Source organism: Sylvia atricapilla, chromosome 2 (genome assembly GCF_009819655.1).
Source record: "Sylvia atricapilla isolate bSylAtr1 chromosome 2, bSylAtr1.pri, whole genome shotgun sequence".
Classification (NCBI taxonomy): domain Eukaryota; kingdom Metazoa; phylum Chordata; class Aves; order Passeriformes; family Sylviidae; genus Sylvia; species Sylvia atricapilla.
This window is the reverse complement of record NC_089141.1, coordinates 1,352,803-1,371,820: the sequence shown is the minus strand read 5'-3', so window position 1 is coordinate 1,371,820 and position 19,018 is coordinate 1,352,803. Positions and strand designations below refer to the sequence as shown.

At 48.9% G+C, this 19,018-nt stretch overlaps 1 protein-coding gene across 1 annotated transcript in view; it reads left to right on the top strand.

Moving 5' to 3' along the window:
• Positions 1–19,018, top strand: part of CLPB (ClpB family mitochondrial disaggregase) — a 62,813-nt gene that overhangs the window by 26,710 nt on the left and 17,085 nt on the right. The window contains exons 6-7 of the mRNA XM_066340625.1: positions 9,815–9,912; positions 13,995–14,109. Coding sequence (XP_066196722.1) covers positions 9,815–9,912; positions 13,995–14,109 — 213 coding nt within the window. The remainder of the gene's footprint in view (positions 1–9,814; positions 9,913–13,994; positions 14,110–19,018) is intronic.

Below are 19,018 nucleotides of genomic sequence, written 5' to 3'. Positions count from 1 at the left end.
ACAGAGAGTGGCAGTGGCATTAAAGTGCTGCAAAAGTCCTTGTCACAGCAGTATTGGGAGCAGATCTGTGCAGAGGGAGTCTGCTGGAGATCTGGAGAGTGTTTCACATACGGCATGGTGTGAATTACAGAATCACAGAATGGTTTGGACTGAGCACTCCCAGCCTGTCTCCAGAGCAGAGGGGTTTCAGCCCTCAAAGCACCTCTGTGGCCTCTGGACTCACTCCAGCAGTTCTAGGTCCTTCTGTTGGTGGGGTCTCACCTGAGTGGGGCAGAGGGGCAGAATCACCTGGAATAGCATTTTTGACAAAGATACTTGCTTTTCATTTCTGCCTTGGAAAGCCTCCTTGCATGACACATATTATCAATTGATTGAAGGTACCAAGACAGCTTCTTGGTTACCCTAAGTACAGGTAAAAGATGGATGCAAATAAGTGAAGTTGGCACTAAAGAATTTTTCCATCCTGAATAAATCATTGTAAGGAGTAAGTCCACCTTATTTCTCCAGCTGTGCCCTGCTTAGGTCTTTGAGTACTGTTCCAATCCAGGCTTCACTCCACAGAGGCAACTGTTCCAGAAATGTTTCTGTGTCTGTCTGGGAGCCACTGCCATCCCTGTGGATGGCCCTTTCTCTGCCTGGTGCCCACAGAGAGTTCTTTGTTTGAAGCAAAGTGTCTCAGCTTGAAAGAACTCACTTGGATCTCCGAGAAAAAAAAAAAAAAAAAAAGGCATTTAACAATCTGTGGGACTGTATTTGTTTGGGTACAAATGGAAGGATTGTGTGAAATCAAAGTGAAAATTCAGAACTTGGCCAGAAAATGTGATGATCACTCATCACTGTTCTATTCCTAGTCCAGCCCTGCAGAAATACTGCTGGATCCTGTTCAAGAGCCTCCACTAAGAGTTCATTTTCAAGCGGAAATCCTTGTCTTGTAGAGCATATCCCAGTGCTCAGATCCTGGAGACAGCAACCATCTTCATTTGGTGATGCTGTGAAAGATCCCAGGGAGCCCTGGTAGAATCCCTGGGCTGAGTTCACAGTGTTCCCCAGATATTAATCCCTGTTCACTATCCACAGTACCCACTTACCCTTTGCAGTCATGGTTAGGATGCAGATTTATGAGGATAATTTGCTAAATATAATAAGCTTCACCTTTCTGTCAGGTGGACTGAGCTGCTGAGGTGACAGGAAACCCTTCCCTGCCCTTTCAGCAGGTTTTGGGTGCTGGAGTTGGATTTCCTGATGGGCACACGACAGGAGGATTTCAGGGCATTCACTGGGGGTGTTCCCCTCCTCCCGGTTCCGGGCAGTAACAAAGCCTGGGATCGCTGCCTCCTGGTCAGTGTAATCTGGGATGAATACATGGCCAAGGGTTTTGGTGTCGAGATCGAAGCCCGTTCAGCCCTTTGTGAGGGTAATGCCCCTGTGCTGCCATTGACATCGCACACAGGGTGGCTTCTGACATGGAACAGGCTCCCCTTGATCTCTCCCTACACCTGCCTTTTACTAACTCTCCATTTACTCTTCCTCTAACTTCCCTTGCTGGTGCCCTGCCCTCGGGCCAAAGCCGTTAACTGCCCAGCCCCTCTCTGCTCCGACCACTTCCCTACCCCGCTGTTGTTTTTTCAGGGAAGCCCCCTGCACTTGCCCCTCACCCCACATCCCTGGCCTTTTGTGGCCCATTCAGTGACTCGCTTGACCCCTCCAGGACCTTATAGCCTTGTGGTCAGCATGTGTGTGCCCAGCAGACCGCGAGACGAAGTGGCGGCTCTGTTGTCCTTTCGGGCAGTTGTTGGTGACATTTCACAGTCCCCTGACCTGAGGCAACACCGTAAATATTGGTGTTTGGGGAAAGGGGTGGGTGAGCACTCGCATCCACAGAGTGCACCAGTTGCTACTGCAGGCACAATTGATTCCAGGGACTTTGTGTTTGGCTCAGAGGAAGGCAGGCAGGGTCACCAGCTCGCTGGTGACGGAAGTCTCCTTGTTTTAAAAGGAGCTTTTATTATGTCAGTATTTAAGTGAAATAGCCAGTATTAAAAGGTGCATCTTTCTGTCAATGGCGTAACCTAGCCAACATCTACGACCCTTCTACAAATGGTTCTGCTCTAGAACCTGACCCTGAAATGCAGGGAGCCAGAGGAGCTCAGGCAGGTACTGATTCATGTGTCCAGAGCAAGTTTGAGGGCTGGAATCCCTCTGCTCAGGAGACAGGTTGGTAGAGCTGGGGGTGTTCACCCTGGAGAAAGGAAGGCTCCAGGGAGACCTTAGAGCACCTTCCACTGCCTAAAGGGGCTCCAATAGAGCTGGAGAGGGACTCTGGATAAGTATGTGGAGTCACAGGACAAGTCAGGGCTCCCCACTGCCAGGGGGCAGGCTTAGATGGGATACTGGGAAGAAATTCTTCTCTCTGAGGGTGGTGAGGCCCTGGCACAGGTTTTCCAGAGGAGCTGTCTCTGCCCCATCCCTGAAAGTGTTCCAGGCCAGGTTGGACAGGTCTTGTGGAAGGTGTCCGTGCCCATGGCAGGGGAGTGGAATCAGGTGGGCTTTAGGGTCTGTTCAGCCCAAACAATCTTGTGATTCTGTGATTCAGAGCTAGAGAGAGCACTGCTGCTGCTCAGGGATTTGCCCTGCAGGTAAATGACCCTTCTCCCAGCATGAGAAACTGTTCCCCTTTCACGGCCTTGTGCTGGGAAGAGTTGTCATAACTGTGGTAACCTTTCAGTAAATTAAAGTTATACTAGACAGAGCACAGAAGATGCTGCAGGAACTGTCTTAGGTTGGAGCTTACAAAAGGCAAAATCAGAATATTGTGAGCACTTGCTTATGTATACATCTGAGAAACTAGGCACAGGAAGAAGCACAGAAGCCAAGTTTCCCTGGTGTGTAGCAGCTCGGCTGCCATTTTTCTAGGATCTCCACATTCACTTCCAAGTGCTTTTCCAGGGTGTGTTTGGTGTGTGTGTGTCCACGTAGCAGGGGATTGTCTGAACTGTCCTCCGCTTACGTGTGGAAGTGTTGTTTTCACACAGTTGTGAGGCAGTGCACTTCTCTGCTGCTTCATGTAGGTGGATAGGGGCTTGTATCTCCTATCCTTGCCTAAAAGTAGAGCAGTTCCTTCATTCAGACACTGACCTGTGCCAGTTCCTGGGACCTCCACTCTCTCTGTCCCCACAGCAGAAGCCAACGCTTGCCCTCCTGCCAAACCTGAGTAGGCTCCATATGTGTCCCATTCTACCCAGTGCTCTCCTCATCCCTGCCTGCCCTGCTTTCTATTTCTCATCTTCAGAAATCATCTCCTCTGCTCCCAGCTCCTCCTAGAGCCAGCACACAGGCTGACCAGGCTGTTACTGCGTTGGAAATGCCTCCTACAGTACATCCTTAGCAGAATCACAGGATCACAAAATGGTTTTGGTTGTAACGGACCTTAAAGCTCTTCTCATTCCACCCCACTGTCATGGGCAGGAGCACCTTCCACTAATTCAGATTGCTCCAACCCCATCCAACCTGGCCTTGAACATTTGCAGGGATGGGACAGCCACAGTTTCTCTGGATAACCTGTGCCTCACCAACCTCACAGGGAGGAATTTCTTCCTAATCCGCAATCTAACCCTACCCTCTGTCAGTAGGAAGTCATTCCCCCTTGTCCTGTCACTCCTTGCCCTTGTCCAAAGGTCCTCTTCAGCAATCTTGGAGTCTCTCATCTCTAATTAGATGTGAAAGAGAGAGAGGAAGAAATGAACATACATTTGTGAAAACATTTTAGCTGAAGCTGCAATAACCTGGTCTGCTGAACTCGATTTGCTGGTAAATTTAGCCCAGTGCATTTGTTCCTAATGTTGTGCACTCCTCTCCTCGGTCCAATATAATTGCAGATCTTGTGAGCAGGGTGAGTGATGGGTAAACAGATTACAGAGCCAGCATTGCAAGGGATGGGCTTTGGACATCAGAAGGCAAAAGTGCTTATGGTATTCTCTGGAAAAATCAGGCTCTAATTAGTTGGGTTTTTCTAACCCAATTAATTTCTTGTTAACTACTGCGTAATATATCTTGGAGTGTTTTCTGTTGCATCCCAGATTAAAAGAGTCCATTCTTCCTGAGGGAGAGTAAAGGATATTCCTAGAGAGTAGGCTCTCAGGTCCCCAGCAGCCAGTTCCAGAGAGGAGATACCTTTGGTTTTGACACATCCTGAGAGAGGAACATTGAGGTTTTGCTGCAGTCAGCAGTTACCACAGTAAACAAGAGCTCAGGGCAGAACTCCTCCCTCTCTACAGCTCACTTAAAGAGGATGGTGCCAGGTGGGGGTCGGGCTCCTCTCCCAGGTAACAAGCAACAGGATGAGAGGAAACTCCCTCAAGTTGTGCCAGGGGAGGTTTAGGTTGGACATGGCGAAAATTTCTCCCCCAAAAGGGTTGTTCAGCCTTGGCACAGGCTGCCCAGGGCAGTGCTGGAGTCCCCATCCATGGAGGGATTTAAAAGCCTTGTGGGTGTAGCACTTGTGGACATGGGTTAGTGCTGAGGAAGTGGTTGGACTTGATGGTCTGGTGGGGCTTTTCCAACCCAGAAAATTCCATGAAGCTATTCTCTGAGTCTATGACAAGCTCTGTAAACCACACTGTGCAGAGTAAGGCTCTGCACAGCCTATGTGACTGCCTCCTCTTTTTCCTTTAGAGTAGCTGGGGCAAGGTTTAGCTTGCAAACAGGTCAGAGCATACAAATGCAGCCACTGTGGATGCAGCTGACCCTGGGAATGCAAGTCCCAGTGGCTGCCTGGGCCCTTTTGGGCAAGTGACAGGCATGGTAGCTGTGCTGGGTGGTCTGTTGGGGAGGTTTGCTGCCCAGGCCAGCTGTCATGCCAGAGTGCCTGACATCGTCTCTCCCTCTCCATGCTCATATTTACAAGGGAATGTGATAAATTCCGTATTGATTCCTTCTGTTGCACTGTAAATTTTGCAAAAGATGATTAAATAGTGCAATAGCATCTGCGAGTGCCGAGGCTCAATATGTGCTGGGCCGGCGTATCGATCCTTTGTCTGACCGCAGCCAGTTCCACTCCCCACCATGCCACACCAGTAATTAAAATCCTATGAAACTGGGATTTAGAAACCAATCATATCCCAGTATCGAGGCATCCAGCATCCGACTGTGGGGAGAGCAATAAGAGTCCGAAGTGCCAGCACATTTCTGTCTCTGTTGGAGCACTTAGAAATAGTTTTCCCTTAGGGCAGGGGAGTGAATGGATCCCTCTTGAAGTGTTTTCTGGGGACAAACTTGACAGTGACATGTTCAGCATGGTCTTAAGAGCTCTGCACACGTGGGTATATGGAGAAAGGGTGATTGATATATGGGAAGAGTATGATTCTGTAATTTCCTCTCTCTTACCTTACTCCTGACAAGAGTCAGGAGTCAGGTGGATTGTTTTCACACACAGTTGTCAAGTAGGCATAGACCAACTTACACTCAGGTTCCAATAAAGCAAGAGTGAAAGATGCACACGTTTAAGACACCCATTCATTCTTTCCCTGTTTCTTCTATTGTAACTTTCCCATTTGCCATAGAATCAGAGGACAGTTTTTGGGCTGGAAGTGACCTTCAGGCTCATCCTGTTACAAACCCACACTATGGAAAGGGACACCTCTCAGTGGATCAGGTTGCTCCAAGTCCTGTCCAGCCTGGCCTTGATCTTTATCACTTATGGAAACTCACCCTCTCAGGCTGACTTCCAGCTTCTGATACGGCTCAGAGGTCCTAGCTTTCATTCCTAAAGAAGGGGCTTCTTTTACATCCTTTTCTACCTGTAGGTTTTTTACATTTAATTTTCCAAAGCAAGCACTTCATTTGGTTTTCTTCATCTCCCCTGGGTTTGGAAGGATGAAGGTGTGGGCTTGTTCCTAAGATCCTAACTCTTCTTATGATAAGGACTTAATAAATACCATGGGTTTCTTCAGTCTTTACATCCATGTTTCTGACAGTTACCTGCTGGTAGGCTGCTCCTTTGTTTCTGGCAAGATCTATGTTCTCTCCTTATGGTACAAAGCTCCTTGGCCATGGATTCTTTGCTGGATTCTCTGGTGAAGGAGCCTGGCATGAACATGTGTCACACTGTGGTTTGGTGCTTAACAATTTAACAATTTATTGGTGTTGTGCTCTTTACCCTTGCAGTCCCTGAGCTAGTTTTCTGTGTGTCCCAGTGCTCTTCAGTCTCTCAGAGGGATGGCCCTCATGCTGTATTTCGCCTGTTTGGTCAGGGTATTTCGTTCTGTACAAATCCTGTGTCACTGGCTCATACAATGGCCTTTTTACCTTCTTTTTGTTTCCACTCTTTAGTACCTGATCTCACCACTCCACCAGTGCAGTTCAGTCTTTACCTGCAGCCCAGTTTACATGCTGCTCCAAATAGTCTTCTCCTTTGCCTCTGTTCCAGCTTACACGTGTCAGTCCTGAACATTACATGACTGTTGTGTCTGTCCAAGTACATTAAGATTTGTGTTCAGTCTGGTTCACAGGGTTTGGGAGCACTGGTTGAGCTGCACCTCCAAGAAGACCTCTTCTTGCTGGTTGTTACCTGCCCTTGTCAGCATCTGACCTTCATCTCAGAGCTCTGGATGTCTGCTTTTCCGTGTAAACTCTACTCCAGAGACATCTAATTCTCAGTTAAATCTAAATCCTTCCTTCACAGGATAACATAATGATTTGGATTGGAAGAGACCTTAAGCTCCTCCAGTTCCAATCTCCTGCCATGAAGAGGGGCACCTTGCAGTAGGAACAGATTGCTCTAAGCCCCATCCAACCTGCTTGGACAAATTCAGGTTGGAAAAGCTTCTTGTGGTTTGAGAGTGAGGCCACTGGACCAAGGGAGCACAGATCCTGGTCCCTAGAGCTCTGTGAGGGCTGCTGCCAGCCCAGGGCTGTGCATTAAACAGCACTTGATGTGGTGTGTGGTGAAATTGGAGCTGGTGCAGGTGCAATGTGTGTGCCCAGGTGGACAGTAAGACCAAAGGGATTTTGGCTTGTGTCACCAACAGTGTGGCCAGCAGGACCAGGACAGTGACTGATCCCTCTACCGGGGGCTGGCGAGGTCTCACCTCAAATCTTGGGGTCAGTTTTGTGCCCCTCATGGGAGAAGTGGAGGTTTAGAGGGGATCTTGTCACTCTACTACTACTCAAAAGGAGGTTGTAGCCAGGTTCTCCCAGGCAACAAGTGACAGGACCTTCTGGCTGGGCTATGAAACAAGGTCCTCAGGAGTCCTTTCCTTGCCCCAGTACACAGGGCTTTCTCAAGCTGTGATCTGTCCACTTTTGGGAGCAATGTCATTCTCTGTCCATATGAGGCTCCAATGCCACCGTGTGCCCTGTTCTGTCTGTTAGAAGTGTGAACCTTGTTCTGGCTGCAGCAGACTCAGATCTTTTGCCCTGACAGTATGGAGTGACAAGAGCAGGATCTTGGGGCTGCCGAGGACACAGGGAGCACTGCTGGGTTATTCCTCCAGGTTCTGTCTGTGCCCTTTGGCATTCCTCTTTTCCTCCTGCCATCTCTCCCTGCCCTTGCCATCCCTATCCCTATCCTGACAGCTCTGGGGGACCTAAGCACCAGTATCCACTGCATCGCCAGGTCTATTGACAGTTATCCAGAATTTGAAGGAATTCAAGACAAATTGTTAAGGGGATGGAGTTAATAAAATTTGAAAAATTGAGGCCTGTCACTCCACTAAACTTTTTTCGATCCCACTGACAGAAACATATTTCCCCAATGAGTGACCTTCTGCAGCTGCTGCAGCGCCACGGTGCTGGGCGGGTGCAGGGAGAGAACCCCCACGCTATTTATCAAATATTATCAGCCAGGGCCTTCTAATATGAGCATGGAGAGTGGGAGGAGGCAACGGGCTCATACAGCCTGAGGTGCTGCCCAGGTGTCCATCTCCAGCTACAGACAGCGAGTGGGAGGTGACAAATTGCCTTCTATTAAGTCGTGGAAGGTTGACGTCCCCTTGGATACTGCTGCAGCCTGTGGCACAGGGTGGGAGAGGGCAGGAGAGGCGGTGGGGATGTGCAGTGGGGTCAGCCAGGGCACTGACAGACCAGTGGCCATTTTTACCTTCTATTAGCAAGCCAAGTGATACCGTTATTTATGGCAGCATAATATTTTATTGCTGCTGATACTCGAGGTTGGAATCGACCAGTTACAGGAGTCGGGTTCTATCAATTATTGCAGCAATTAGTCAAGTCGTCAAAGCCATTAACAGGGGGATTAGGCCAATATTGGAGAGCCATTATTGATAGATCCACGGCCAAGCCAAACAAACCCTCCATCAGAAATGAGAGCAGGCCTAGCCTCGAGGATGTCATCATTTGGAGAAGTCAGGAACATGCCCCACCGCTCACTGCACAGACCCAGGTGGGTTTTGGCAAGGGGGGAGCATGGGAGCACTGTCTCTTTAACATATATGGAGCAGCCAGCCCCAGCAGTGTGTAATCTCACCTGTCTTGATCATATTCGTTATTTGTGAAGACAAGGCTTGCCACAGAAATTAGTCTGTGTCGACTGTTTATGGAGCACATTTTTCATTCTGTAAGCAAATACAGTTCCCTGATGCCAATGCCTAGAAATGGCTAGTCTCTGCAGCTGTGCTCCCACAGACTTCATCTATCTATTCTGATTGCTGCTCGCCCCTTACTGAGCACTCCTGGTGCTTTGCACCCTCTCATGGCACAGGAGCAGCTCGGTCTGCCTCTGCCAAGGCACTTGTCTTACTCCCATGTTTCCAGCAGGATCACAGAATGATTCAGGCTGGAAGGGACACCAGTGAAGTCGTCTGGACCAACTCCCCCACTCAGGCAGGAGGACATTGCACAGGATTGCAGTGGAAGGATTGGGATAGAAGATATCTTGGACCTGCTGAGCACAGTTATAGGCTCTTCCTCCACCAGGCTGCTTTTTAAGGCATGATAATTGGTGGGATGGTCAGATTCAGCAGCAGTTTGGGGGATTTGGGACCAATCTGAAGGTTCATTCTCATAAACTCTTGTGGTTAGGAGCTGCTGGGGGGTCATGGAGTGCCCCAGTGTAAGTTACAGTGTCTCTGCCTTAAAGACAGCTCCTGAGATACTGAGAGTCAGAGACAAATCCTGAGACCTTGTTTGCCACTCTGCCTATTGCCCATTACCCCTGTCTCCTGATATCACTGAGTTTTCTTCCGTATACTTCCCATCACTTCAACAGGACCAGTTTGACATGGAATGCTCTTCTGCAATCCAGTGTATCCAGGAGGGAGAGCTCTCTCCATGTGCCTGTGTTTCTGTGGGGTGCCCATCCGACTCAGTCGGCTCAGTCCTTGGGATTTCTTGTTTTGGTGGGGTTTTTTAATTACACTCCAAGGAAGGGTGTGATTTTCTCCCAGAAGTGCTCCAGGGGCTCAGTGGAGCAGCTGGTTCACAGGCAACAGCCAACTCCAGCTTCAGCTCCAGCTTCAGCTCCAGCTGGCACAGGCAGTGCATCCAGTTGAAGCTGTAATGTGGCTCCCACAGGACTGAGAGTGGGTGCTTTTGTGAGACTGTATTTCCTTCTGGTGACCATGTGCTCTCATCCCCCCTCAGCAGCTCTTTGCTGACAAGCCAGCTGTTAGCAGTGACAGTCCCTTTTCTTCCTCCCTGGAGATCCATACTTGTACATTCTGGTTGTACATTCTCTCTTTCTGATCCAGACACTCACCAGAGCAAAGGTTAGGAGGGGACACTGACAAGATGTGCTTCCTTCTCCTTCTGTCCCAAGACTGAACTCCAGGCTCCTGATCTTACTCCTTTCTTGTGCTGTCAGGTGCCAACCCCCTGCAGAAGAACGAAATGGGACACACGCCCCTGGATTATGCCCGTGAAGGGGAGGTCATGAACCTTCTGAGAGCATCAGAGGCAAAGGTGAGCCTGAGATTCTGGCCTATTTGGGTTTCTTTACCCACTACAAGAACAATTTTAAAGATATTGTGTGGATGTGGCACACGGGGATATGGGTTGGTGGTGGCCTTGGCAATGCTGGGCAAGGGACATCAGCTGAGCTGTGATAGCTTTGTGGAGGTCTGGAGAGGAGTTATTCCGCAGGAAGGGCAAAATAGATCTTGAGGTAATTCTTGTTGGTTTAAAGAAAAGTTAAAATGAACTTTCACTGCTCCAAACTCCACACAGAAGGTTGTGCCCAAATGAAGCAGCAGCCAGTTTTCAAATAACCAAAAGAGACATTTTTCTCATTAAATATGCTTAAACCAGCAACCTGAGGATGTTCAGGATGGAAGAATAAGCACATGGGTCACCACTGGAGGCTTGTTTTCTTGGAAAGGTCTATCAAAGGCAACTCACTGGGATGAAATGGACACCAGCTTCTGGTCAGGAGGTGTCATGCTGCTGCTTCCAGAAAAGGGTTAAGGAAAGGACAACTGTAGGCTGGGATATTTCTTCCTGGCTGAAATATTCCTTAAAAATCCTTCAGCAGACCCTGATGGAGACAGGGGAGGTCACCAGATTGATCTGACAGGGTGCAAAGAGTATCTGAATGGCAAAGAGACTTGCAAGAGCCCAGCTCAGTCCAGGAGCTGCTGTCCCTCTAGTGACAGAAGACACCAGTTTCAAGGTGTCTTTTCCCTCCCTTTTAGTTGTACATGCACGAGTGCTTATTTAAATTTCTTCAGACTGTTTAGCACTGGGAACCAACTCAAAGAGTCCTCAACACCAGGCAAGTATGGTTTAAGCTTAGGAAAAACACACACAGAGTTCTGGTTTGGTTTTTTTTTTAAAGACTAAAGGAAATCAAAATAAATTAAAAATACATATGAAAACTCCTTGTTATTCTGTCACAAGGATATGTAAATAAAATCTATGGGATATGTCCATCCCGTAATAGTTCTGCCTATTCATTCTCTAGCAGTGATTAAAATGAGCAATAAATTCTCAAAGACTCTCAGTGGAATGCGGCTGCTGGGGAGGATGAAACCCCGGGAGCACCAGTTCCCCCCCAGCTGAATATTCATCACAGGCTGGCTTGGCAGTCTGGTGGTTTATATACAAGTACAATCATCTTCCTCAGGAACAGCTCCAGAGATATATTTCCTTTCTCTCCTCCAACTATTACTTAAGCATAAAAACCAAGGCAAGTTTCAAACTGTTCAGGGCAGGTTTCCTTATTGGTGCTGGACTCGAGAGAGCATTTACCCAGCAGATAATTCTACCCCCTCCTGCTCTTAAAGAGTTCAGTTATTTTATTCTCCACTTTTCTTCCTTAAAACAACATGTGCTGGCAGTCCAGAAGCCCCCTGTGTCCTGGGCTGGTCCCACAGCATGGGCAGCAGTTGAGGTGGGGATTCTGCCCCTCTGTTCCACTCAGGTGAGACCTCATCTGCTGCCTCCAGCCCTGGGGCTCCCGACATCAGAAGGATGTAGAGCTGCTGGAGTGAATCCAGAGGCAGCTATGGAGATGCTTCAAGGGATGGACCCCCTCTGCTCTGGAAACAGAGAGCTGGGGGTGTTCAACCTGGAGAAGGAAAGGCTCCAGGGAGACCTCAGAGCCCTTGCCAGTGCCTAAAAGGGCTCTTGGGAGAGCTGGAGAGAGACTTCGGACGGGGACCTGGGAGAACACGACCAGAGGGAATGGTTTCACACTGTCAGAGGGCAGGATTAGGTGGGATATTGGGAAGAAATTCTTCCCTGTGAAGGTGGTGAGGCCCTGACACAGATTGTGCAGAGAAGCTGTGGCTGCCCCATCCCTGGAAGTGTTGAAGGTCAGGTTGGATGGGGCTTGGAGCAGGTCTAGTAGAAGGTGTCCCTACCCATGGCAAAGGGGTTGGAATGCGGCAGTCTGTATGGTTTCTTAAGATCACTCTTCTGTGACTCCACGACTGCTATGGTCACCCCAGTGACAGGCAAACCACTGTTTTCACCTGCTGAAGCACAGACTGAGTCCTTTTTGAAAAATAAGATTTCTGCTGCTTTTGACCTTGCATCAGGAGAATCTCTTAACCCGAGTGAGTGCAGAAGTCAGTTGCCTCCAACATAAGAGCAGAGCACTGCTCCCTGCATTCCTCTTCAAGCAGGTAGCACCACTGTGCTCCACTTAAGTCTGGGCTGAGCTAGACAAATGTCATCAGGACAATGGAAATCAGCTGCCAGAGTGTGAGGACACAATCCCCACCAACACCATTGTACACCACAAAGCAAGGAAGTGGGAACATATGAGAAAGGAGTAGAAGTTTGTGTCTTATGTAAAGTCCAGGATTAGTGGAGCTTTGTTGGAGGTTCTGTCACAGATGGATCTAAAATATGTTTTTCTTGGTGGGTTTTCTTGTCCTGTTGTTCCCTGTGCAGTGTGAGCTAAGGCAGATGCTCAGGAGGCTCCAGGCCAGCTGCATGACCCAGCTAGGAGCTGTGTTAGCACTTCAGGCCCACTGAGTAGCTGGCATGAGTGCAGGGCTCTCCAGAACAGATCCTGAGCAGAAAGCAGTAGTTGGAGAGCATGGAAAAAGCTCTAACACTGGTCTTTTACCCATGAAAGGGACTTTCTTCCTACCCAGGACTTGTACTGTGTCAGCCTTCCAAGGAGGGAGCGAGAGGGCACTGCAGAGGAGGGGTGTCCCTTCCTTCTCTTCCTGCACATCTTACCCACTCTCCATAAACCCATGGGAATCGTTGGGTGTCCTGGCATGACTGATCACATCCCTGCACTCTCCAAAAAGCCAGAGAGGAGGGAGGGAGAAAAGATTTGTCAGGATGCAGACACAGATGTATGGTGAGGTCGTACCCAGCACCAGGGGGGAGAGGCACAGGCAGGATGTCTGTCCAGAGCTGCTCCACTGGGGTCTGCAGGGAAGTTTTTGCTCTATGTGAGGATCAAGGCTGATGGCATCTCTGTTACACGTGAGACTGATAGCACTGGCCAAAATTGGATTGTTTGCTATTTATTATTTTTTAATTTCTGTCAGAATCGCTGCTAGCCCAGGAGATGTCAGCAGCTTGGCTGGGGGTTATCCACTCCAGCTCCAGCAGCTGGATCCTGCTGCAGCTTTGGCAGCTGCCTTCTGGCTTTGTCAGAGGGTGTTTCCCCTAAGTAGGGTGGGTTCAATGATGGGACTGTTCTGTGAATGCAGTTACTCTCTTGCCAAACCCCATGGGCTCTTTGTGTTCTGTCTTCATCCAAGTCTAGCTTTGAGGGATGAATCTTCCCAAGGCAGTGGTCTCAGTGGGGAATGGCCAGTTTGTGGCAGGAAGGGTGCTCAGCTGCACTTTCTAAAGATCTTTGAATCTCAGGTTTTGAGTTGGAAGGGACTTTACAGCTAATTTCAACCCCCCGCCATGGGCAGGGGCACTTTCCACTAGACTAAGTTGATCCAAGCCCCATCCAGCCTGGCCTTAGACGCTGCCTGGGATGGAGCAGCCACAGCTGCTGTGGACAATCTGTGCCAGAACTTTACCACCCTCACAGGGAAGAATTTCCTCCCAATATCCCATCTAACCCTGCCCTCTGCCAATAGGAAGCCATTCCCCCTTGTCCTGTCACTCCATGCCCTTGTCCAAAGTCCTTCTCCAGCTCTCTTGGATGGATGATACTCTGCCATCCCTGCAGGATCTCGTTGGAGTCTTTGAACAGGAGATGGTTGGAGGGTAGGAAGACAAATCTAGTTAGAACAGTCATGGCTTTTTTTCCCAAAACAAACAGCATCTAATGGTTAAGAGCTGTTGAGCAGTGCCATTGTTCCCTCTTTGTCACAGTACAGAGGTAGCACAGGGTCTGGTTTCCCATCAGGAGAGCAGGATCCCCATTCCCACTCACCCCGACTTCCATCCATGACAGGTCCAGAAACTTCCTCTTGCTAGGGCTGGTGCATCCAGAGCAAACTGCATCTGCCCTGGGGATGCTCTGGCTCCATGTCAGAGAGATCCCCATACAGGCCTCTGACATCTGTGCACTGACCCAATGCTCTGTAAAGTCTCTGATTCCCGTTCTCTTCCCTCCCCAGTTCCAGGAGGAGCAGCGCAGGAGGGAGATGGAGGAACGGCGGAGATTCCCACTGGAACAGCGGCTAAAAGAACACATCATTGGGCAGGAGAATGCCATAGCCACAGTGGGGGCAGGTGGGACCCTTCACATGCTGCTGACTCTGTCCTCCCACACCTATTCCACAGGGAACACAAGCTGCTCCCTCAAGCCTTGATCTGAGGCTGCCTCTGGGCAGGTCTGCAAGGCTGCTGGGGAATTCACAGTGGATGCCTCATCCTTGGAAGTGTGTAAAGCCATGTTGGATGGGGCTTGGAGCAACATGGTCTAGTGGAAGGTGGCCCTGCCCATGGCAGGGGGGTGGAATGAGATGAGCTTGAAACTCCCTCCCAACACAAGCTATTCCGTGAGTCCATAAAATCAAGGCTCTAGCAATCTGGGCTGGGTTTGATTTGCCAGTCCAAAACCTCTGGATTCTGTCAATAATTCCTGACCCATCTATGCATCCCAGTTAATGCCTGAAAATGGGACAGCAAAATTAGAGCTGTTGAGGCCAGGACAGAACGACAAGGAACATGCTGTCAGAAACACAAACCCATTGCCTTTAGTTAACAAAGAGGAGCCCAGTGTGGGCTGGGAGCTGAGAAGGAGCCAGGAAGGAGATGGGAAGGAGTCTGCACTCCTGCAAAAACAACAGCCACCCTGTGTGCTCAGAGAGCGGCTGTGCCTGGGGGCAGCAGCCCCGGCTAATTGGGGAGCTGTGATTAATGGGCAGTGCCTGTTCCTGACACAGGTGGCGTTTCTGCACATTAACGTCCCTGCCTTTATGGAGGTTTTTCTTATTGAATTATAGGGAATGTGCTTGATACCCCTGCAGCCTCAGGATATTGGACCAAAAGGTAGTGGGAGACTCTCTTCCCCCTCCTCCTCCTCTCCTTCCCTTCTGCCTGGTTTTTCTTTTCATTTTCTTTTCTTTTTGTTTTCTGTCCAGACGGATGAATTTTGAGACAGGACTTTCTCTCTCGAGCACTTCTTCTCTATCTTTGCTTTCATTTTGTCCAGCCCAGCTGGGTTTTCTGCCACTTTGTGAATCCTACATCCCTCCACTTTGCCCTCACCACTGCCATTTGCTGGTGAGCAGACCTGCCACACGCCACATCTTCGGATCCAGCGAGCCTGGCTGATGTGTTTAATTTATAACTGGTGCCCTAATTGAATAATTGGATTTAATCCGTCACTTGGTGCATGATCCAAACAGTCTCCAGAGGGGCTTAGCCAGGAATACAAAGGGAACGAGTGATCTGGGGTTAGAAGCACAAGTCTGGAGCGATGGGGATAGAATGGAATCACAGAATTATGGAATCATTTAGAAAAACCCTTTAAGATCACCAAGTCCAGCTGTTATTCCAGCAATCCCCTGCAAGGGGATGCACCAGGAATGCTGGTGGGGAGCTCACTGCAGTCACAGCCCTGACAGCATGGCATCACTGCCACAGAGGGAAAATCCTTCCCTGTTGCCTCCATAGGATATCTCCAAGCCCTGCAGCACTCTTTTCTGCTTTGGGGAGCAGGACTGGGAGAAGGTGGATGATGGTAAACTGGGCATCATCTCCCAGCTTACTGGTTTCTACCAGTGCCTGACTGGGTGGGTGATGGTGGGAGGCAGCTTGGCCACCCCCCTCGATGGGTGTCAATGTTCAGTTCATCTTAACAAAATCCCCATTAAATATTCAATCTCCTGACATCAGAAACAGGCAGGTCATTGCTGCCATCTCAGGAACTGCTGGGATTCTCTAACTGGTACATACAAATGAGCAGCTAAAAGGCTTAGAGTTGTGCTTCCAGGCACTTCCCTAAATGGTCAAGCTCTGGATCTGGTTAGGGCTGCTTTGGCTTTTCACTGGAAAATGCAGAGGCAGAAGGGATCAGGAACATCTCCTCTCTGAGGTTATAAGCGAAAGGAGGCATTTTTCCCAAATATATATATGTGTATTTGTTTTTTGGTCTAATATCCTGAATATTTTGCCAGGTAAATAATAGCTTTTCTATATGGATATGCCATGTTTGCCATCAGTGCTCAGTTAGAAGTAGGGTGGTTCAAACCTACCACTTCCCCCTTTCACGGGGAATAAACCTTGAGAGTTGAATCAATCTGTTCCAGCTCTTCCTGAAGTTGAATAAGGAGCAAGGAAAAAAAGTGTTGTTTATTTTTCAGATTTTAAAGATTTTAAAGAAAGGGTAGTGTAGAAAAATCTACGATTTAATGATAAAATTCCCGATTTTGAGCAGCTATGATGTTGAAATCAATCAGTGTTTCGAAACTGCAGGAAAATGGATGAGCAGGACAATCATCCTGCTCTGGTCCAGAGGAAACTGGGATTATTTTGGACAATATAGGATTCTTTATGAGGGCTGTTTTTTGATGTGTGTTGCTACGTACAGATGAGGTGAAATTTTACAAGGTCTAATTTGGCATTCCATAACCCTGAGCCACCAGCAGCAGGGCTGGAAGAGAGCTTCTTTGGGAATGCTGCAGACCCTGGAACACCAGTGCAGAACCTGGATGGAGGCAATGATCCTGCAGCAGGTTTAGCCCCAGAGCCTTCACCCCACGGTACCCCAAACCCAGACGGGCCGAGGAGCCCCACAGAATGAATTGATTTGATAAATGGACATTTATTACACTCACAAATTGGCTGAAACCAATTTCAGTCACATCAAGTGCTGATAACTGCTGGGGTATTGATTTGTGTAAAGTAATACAGTGAATTTATCAGTTCAATAGCGGGCTGAAGGGCCTCTTGGAGACACGGGGCTGCAGTCACACCGTTACAGATGGACGAAATAAAGGCAGAGCACAGCAGCAATGCCAGGAACAGCTCCGCAGGAGGCGGCCCCAGCGTCATTATCATCAGCCTTTTGTTTTGGACATTGGGGCTGGATGTCATCGTGAGATTTCAGCACAGCAGTGTGACCTCTCGCCTGGTAGTTAGTCAGTTAGTTAGTTAGTTTGTTAGTTAGTTAGTTAGTTCTGCCAGGAGGAAGGAAAGGAGCAGCTTTCCCAGAGGCAGAACATGGATTTCACACTTAGATGACAATGAAGAATGGTCAGCGTGGCCAGCACCTGCTTTGAGAGTACGAACTCCAAGGAGAAGAGTGCTTCTGTGGCTTTCCTAGCTGGGATTTTTGGCCTTGGAACTGGCACTGATGTTCTGCTCTGACCTGGGATGGGACTTTTGTTCCTACTGCTGAAGCTGAACACTGCACAGGACAGCCTGAGAGAGCCTCCTCCAGCCCCAGTGGTGGAACCTAGGGAGTGGTGTCCCTTCCCCAGGGATATCCAGATTTTTTTTTTTTTTTAGTTTTTCCGAACCTCAAGAGTGCTATGTGCTGGAATAGCTCATTGTTTTAAGGCTGTTTGTAGAAAAGCATTTACTCCTTATCACTGTGTTGATCTGACTAGCCTGCTGACTAGTGACCATGGAACTGTTTGGCTTAGAAGAGACCTTAAAGCCCATCTCATTCCAACCCCCCTGACGTGGACAGGGACACCTTCCACTAGACCAGGTTGCTCTAAGCCCAGTTCCAGCCTCACCTTCCAGGCACAACTGCTCTTGGCAGCCTGTGCCAGTGCCTCACCAGCCTCATAGGGAAGAATTTCTTCCTAAGTATGATGCTCAGCATCTTCCAACAGAGATCACATGCTGAATCTCAAGCTCTAACTTTATGGTAGTTTTTTATGGAGTGCTTTATATCCCTGGAGTTGCTTTGAGTATTTGTCCATAAACTCTGGCATCCTGCTGCAGAGGGAAGGGGAAGAAGGCGGCACTTTTAACCCTGTTGTCTTTGGACCCTGAACGTGCTTGACCCTGTGAATGGTCACTCCATGCCCCAAAGCAGAAGTTTATTACTTTTATTATCATTATTATCTTAGCTGAGATAGCTGCAGGAATTATCGGTAGTTGTGTTACTCGCCATCAATTTCTATGAAATTTCCAACCCCAGGTGTCTGACCTCCCATTCACTGCTGGAAAGGGTTGAGAAGGGACATGTGCAGCACTGGGAAGGGCACATAGAGGGATGCAGCACAGACCCTTCTCTGCACCTCCCTTCCAGTGGCAGTTTTCTCCTCTTCAGGGAACAGTGAGCACCTGAAGGGCAGGACGGGATTCCCAGCAGGTTTTGCCCAGGATTTTGAACAGAACCAGACTGCTGGCTGCAGCCAAGCTGGTCTGTTGTGCTGATATGCCCAGGCAGTATGAGACAGAGCCAAACACCAGCCAGTGCTGCATCTGGCCTTGTGCCCAAGCTAATTAAGCCTTGGCAGGAGTCAGGATTCATTAGCATGGCCAGGAGGACAAGTAATGTATCTGCCTACGTCCGGGCACGGAATGGCAAGTTCATGTGGCTCTGGGGTCCAGCTCCCAATAAATGCACAATCCCAGGGCTCAGTCCCATTTCTGAAGGGGCTGGAACTGATGACCTTTAAGGTCCCTTCCATCCTACAGCCCTCTACAATTTCATGATTCTACATGCCGTCGATTTAAGGTTAAATTGGGGATTTTTTTTTGGTATCTGGACATCCATGCAAACCTTCATCTTCATCCTGAGCTACTACTGCCTTTTGGGAAGCCCTTCTGGCTTTCCCTGCAGACTTTACAGGGATTAGGAATTCAGTCCCATTTCCTTCCTAAGTGGCTGCAGTGGTTAATCAGCCTCGTTATTAAAACTGTTCTGCTTTATTTGTTAGTTTGATCCTCTCGCTCCAGCCCCTGGAGCACCTTAATTTTCTCTGCAGCTGAGCAAGTTCAGTGCCTTCTTGGGGAGATTCTTAATGACTGTGGTCAGGTCACTCCTCACACCCCTCATCATTAACCTCAGCTCATTGATTTGTTCTTGCAGCGAGACTTTGCTTTTGTTTTCCTAATCCTCACTAGATCTGCTGGCTCCCATGCTACCTGAGTCTCCTGGAATACCACGTGGACTCTGAGGAGCTCAGTTTCATGCAGGTCTTGCAGCTCCAAATTCCCATGAGACCCCTCCATG